Source organism: Arachis duranensis, chromosome 5 (genome assembly GCF_000817695.3).
Source record: "Arachis duranensis cultivar V14167 chromosome 5, aradu.V14167.gnm2.J7QH, whole genome shotgun sequence".
Lineage (NCBI taxonomy): Eukaryota > Viridiplantae > Streptophyta > Magnoliopsida > Fabales > Fabaceae > Arachis > Arachis duranensis.
In genome coordinates this window covers 93,431,454-93,436,895 of record NC_029776.3, presented here as the reverse complement: position 1 = coordinate 93,436,895, position 5,442 = coordinate 93,431,454, and the positions used below count along the sequence as shown (strand labels likewise).

The 5,442-nt window shown below is 36.8% G+C and overlaps 1 protein-coding gene across 1 annotated transcript; it reads left to right on the top strand.

Annotated features, from left to right (window-relative positions):
* Nucleotides 1-3,603: 3,603 nt before the first annotated feature.
* LOC107490508 (uncharacterized) lies at nucleotides 3,604-4,950 on the top strand. Its single transcript, XM_016111282.1, has 2 exons — nucleotides 3,604-4,154; nucleotides 4,248-4,950. Exons 1-2 carry the CDS (start codon nucleotides 3,604-3,606, stop codon nucleotides 4,948-4,950), a joined length of 1,254 nt encoding a protein of 417 aa, XP_015966768.1.
* The last annotated feature ends 492 nt before the right edge of the window (nucleotides 4,951-5,442 follow it).

Sequence of the window (5,442 nt, the reverse complement as noted above, 5' to 3'; positions counted from 1 at the left end):
CAGAAACGCCGTTAGGTGAGTTTCAATTCCTTAATTCAGTTCCCCTTTTTATCTTACTGCCATTAATTGAAACCCCTCTCCCCCTAATTTTGCAGAAACCCGTCACTTGATTTTGGTATCGCGCCAAACACGAGCGAGAGCAGAGCCGCGTACCATCTACTCNCATCTACTCCACCCGCCGCTTCCGTGTTGGCTGTCAAATCGTGCAGCGGCCAACCGTGGTTCTATCACTTGCGACAAAGTTGAGCATCTCATCAGTAGTGCGTGAAACCGCGACACCGTCCTCCACCGTGTGTGAATCCTAGCTATCGCTACCTCCCCCTTTCACTGGTTAGTTCTTCCACATTGAGCTTTTCTTCCGATTTTCATTATTGGTTCAGAGTTCTAAACATGTATTTGTCTATATCTTCTATAAATTGGGGTTAATTGAAGCTGTTTCGAGTTAGGGATTTCATTCAGTACGATTAATTAGCAGATTGTAAGTTTATCTTCTTAAAGATAACAAAAATTAGAGTATAATGCCTCTGTTCTTGATCATCAAGGATGAATTGCTCTGTTAATTTTTATATTCAGTATGGAGACTTGATTGGTTCAGCTTAATATCGTCTATCTCTCACCCTTGAGTCAATCTCATATTGTGTAGACAGATAGAGTACTTTTCGCTTTGTGTGATGAGTGTGGAGCTGAGAAGTAAGGTTCAGTGGTTTGAGTGAACAAAAAAGCATGTTGATACAATTGGATTAATTTAATTTACAGATTCTATGATGCTCAATCGATTATTCATTGTTGCTTTTTTCCTCTCCTTTTTCTTATGATGGATCATCAAATTTATATTGCCTTCTTAAAGCGGCTATAGTTAGTTGAACTTGAAGGGTGATCATGTGAGTTGGATTGAATCAAGCAATATTTAGAATGAGAGAAAAGAAAAACCCATTAAACTATGAACCATCACTGAACCCCATCCCTGTGTATGTTGCTTTTAAAGTGAGAAATTAAATAGACTAATCTAGTTACAAGGTTCTGGGCTAATCCTGATATATAGATACAAAGTGGTTGTCATCATTCCTTTTAGGTGCGTGTGCAGAACTGGAATACAAACAAATGCTACAGTTTTCATAATGATATCCATTGTGCTCTTTGCATTCTATCCTGCATCTATGTTCTGCCTCTAAGCTTGGGAATTTGAATCCACTATGATAAATTTGATTTATTAATATTGCATCCATTCATCTTTTGCATATGTGAGTAGTGGAATTGATTATTCTCCTAGTTAGGAAAAGGGTTATAATAAGAATGATTTGAGCCTGATGTAACCATAATATTGTAAATGTGTTATAACCAATACTTACCTACATTGACAACTTCTCACCACTGCATCTCTTGCCTATTATTAGTATTATTAAAGTGAAATAAGCAATATTATGTGAGTTTTGGACATTGTTAGATAATTGATAATATAGTATATTTGGTGATATTCTAATTTCCATAAACTCTGACTAATGAATGAGATGTTGAGATCAAGAGGAGTTTCTAAGTTCTAACAAACATATAGATACATGAGTCTTTATTCCATTTTTAGTTTGACTGATTGGTACTTGTTATGTTCAAAAAATTGCAACAGAATATAGAGGTTTCCTTTGTATTATTATTTATGTGAAACTTGAAAATAGTAATTAACTAGTTTCCGTAGCTAGCTAGCTTGGCTGGTTTATATACTAGTTATTGATAGAGAAATAGGTTTACATAAGATAGGATTTTGATGTTTTTACAAGTATAAAAAACAATGGAGATATTATGGACTCTGTGTGTTTACTTATAAAGTTTCTAAATTTTTTTATTGACTTCAATGTCTTTCGCTTGACCATAATATCATCTTTCTACTTCTTTCTTGGGTACTACAGTTTCCTGTTACATTGCAAATGAAGCCAAAATATCAAAAGAACTCAATTATAAACTTTATCATTATTACTATAATTATTAATGTTATAGCATCTCCCTACCATGGCTCAAAACCAAATTTTCTTGTTTGTCCTTTTTTTTCCAAGTAAAGGAACAATATTGATTTTTGTTGAATGTATGATGTTTTTTATTCATACATTTCATTTGGTATTTATGTAGCATTTGTCTTGAATTTGTCTTGGATTTTGATATGTGATATACCATGTATTTTACAAACACTAATTACTTGTTAAACCAAGAGGCAATAACTTGCACAAGGAGAAACCATTCTTTATTGGTGGTCCAAACCCATCTAATTCTAAGTTTGATTAGCATTTTCTTCTATTTATTCTCTCATTCTCTAAAAGAAATTTAAGACACATTCAAGGGTACTATTTTTAACAACTGTATTCATTGAATTTACAAGTTACAGTAGAAATTCATCATTTTTTTCAGTGGTGGCACTGATACAAATTACATTACAAATAATTTATACAAAGTGATTAGCAATATATATGAATAATCGCAACTGGATTCGAAGCCAAATCATAGACAAACTTATTGTACTTGAAGTTCATTGAATGATTCTTGAAGGATGGATCAGGCATGGTTCTAAACAAATCATCTTGATGAGAAGCTTGTGTTTAACCCTTTTCAGAAAATATTATCCATACCACTTTAGTTAGAAAGAACACCATCATCTTGGCACTTTATATCCCTGACCACCAATACTTTTTCTATCAATTTTAGAGGAGCCTCTGATGGAGGTGTATTCTGCATGAAAATAAGGAACTCAAATGCTTTTATTATAATAAACCTGTTACAAGTGATTTTTTCGATATATTGAAATTGAGTTGAGGGGTTAATAATTTATTCTTTTTCACTGAACTTATTTATTCTATTTACACGGTTGAAGACAGGTCAGGGGAACTATAATATGACCTTCTTATAAGAATACAAGGCCTAACATATCCTAAAATTTTAAGATTCTATCCTCCATCTGTTATAATTGTTATTCCAACCCCTTTTCATTAACTGTCTTTTAATTCTAACTTTTTAATCCTGTTATGTCTTCCATTTTTTAGATATCTTGAAGATTCTATTCACTGTACATTATCATTGTTTAGTTATGTTTGTTGACCTAATTATTTTTTAAATTTAACAGTTATTCTTGTTTTCTTTTTCAATTTTTAAGGTAGCTTTTCTTTATCTTTTCATTTTTTAGATTTGGAACCAGTAATTCTTTCTACCAGTATTCTTTTAAGAAAGCACAAAATTTTAAACATGAGTAAGCCTCCTTCCCAATACCTTTCCTATTCTTCATGTTATCTGGGATGCAAGTAACTTCGTTTATGTTTCTGTTTTGAGTTATTGCGTTGCTCCCTACATGGTCTTGCTTGTAATATATTGTCGAGTTTATTACGTATGGTACTCTCCCATATTATAATTGTAATAGACTGTTATGGGTTCACCTGACACACACCCCATTTTTTATTTGGTTTTTTTAGTTCTATGTCTTTTTACTAATTATCTATTTGTATGTGCTATTTCATTTACTTAGACATTGATAAGAGCTAGATTACAAAGCCACGAGGTAGTATAGAATATAGGGATGGACTGAGTAGATTTCTTGACTTTGCATTTGTCAATGCATCATCCGATGGGATGATACATTGTCCATGCCCTATGTGTGGGTTCCGATTTTACCAGACTAGAGAAGATGCATACAATCATCTTCTGATGAAACTTTTTCCTCCTAACTATACATTTTGGTTACATCACGGTGAGAGGATCGTAGATGAGAGACCCAGCGGTAGGGAAGAACTAGATCCCACTATAAATTCAGGAGATCAAATGCGTGACATGGTCCACGACGCATTCAATTTGCCAGGACAGCAGAGTGAGGATGAAGACTCCACGGATGGGCATGTTGGAGACGTTGCGGATGGGTTGCCGTACTTATCTGATGAACCTAGTCACGAGGCTCGTGCCTTTCAAGACTTGCTTAAGGACGGCGAGCAGGAGTTATATCCGGGATGCTCAAGATTCTCGAAACTGTCTTTCTTGGTGAGGCTGTACCATATCAAGTGCATGTGCGGAGTGAGCGACAAGGCTTTTGGAATGATTCTAGAGCTATTGGGGGATGCCTTTGAGCATGCACGAATTCTGAAGACCTTGCATGATGCCAAGAAGATCATAAGAAAGTTGGGTATTGAGTACAAGAAGATAGATGCATGTCCGAATGACTGCATGCTATTCTAGGGTTCCAACCATGACCTGTCTAGATGCAAACGGTGTGGAGCATCCAGGTGGAAGCAAAAGACCAGGAAGAATTCTTTAGTAAGGATCAAAGACGTTGTCAAGAAGAATGGTAAACCTCAGGCGGCAAAAGTTCTTCGTTATTTTCCTCTGATCCCACGGTTGCAGCGATTATTCATGTCAAACAAGACAGCTGTGGACATATTGTGGCAAAAGAGAGGAACCAACTCTGATGGTTCCTTGAGGCATCCCAGAGACAACGAAGGTTGGAAAGCATTTGACATGAGATATACTGACTTTTCTGGCAATCCGCGCAGTGTTCGCTTAGCCCTGGCCAGTGATGGCTTCAATCCTTATCGAAATCTCAGTTCAAAGTACTCAATATGGCCAGTGATTCTTATTCCATACAACTTACCCCCATGGATTTGCATGAAACAAACCAACTTTATTCTCTCTATGATTATTCCCAGTCCTAAAATTCATGGCAATGACATAGATGTATACCTACAGTCCCTGATCGATGAGCTGAAGCAGTTGTGGGCCAGTGTTGATACCTACGACGCCAGTAAGAAGAAAACATTCAAGATGCATGCTGTATTGATGTGGACTATCAGCGATTTTCCTGGCTTGGGCAATTTATCTGGCTGGAATACGTACGGTAGGGTGCTTGCCCCACGTGCAATTTGGACGCCGAGACTAGGCGACTCACCTTCAGTGAAAAATGGTGTTATATGGGTCATCGTCGCTTCCTGAATCGTGATCACAGATATAGACAGGACCGGAGTAGATTTGATGACAAGGTAAAGGATATATCGCCACCTATTAAATTGACTGGCTGGGATGTCCTGAGACAATTGGACGGTGTGCTCGTCTCACAGGGCAAGGTGCAAGCAGTGGGCAGTAAAAGAAGGAGTGGACAGCAAACCGTGATGCAAGAAGAGTCTCCCTGAAAAAAGAGAAGTGTATTCTTCGATCTGCCATACTGGGAGAACAACAAATTACATCACAACCTTGATGTGATGCACATAGAGAAGAATGTATGCGACAACAATGTTTTCACCATGTTGAACGAGAGCGGTAAATCCAAAGACCACCTAAAAGCTCGAAAAGATCTCCAATTGATGGGAATCAGGCAAGATATGTGACCACTTGAAGGTGGAAAGTATCCCGCTGCAGTCTTTACCATGTCGAATCCACAAAAGGATGTCTTTCTTAAAACCATCAAGAATGTGGTCTTTCTTGACG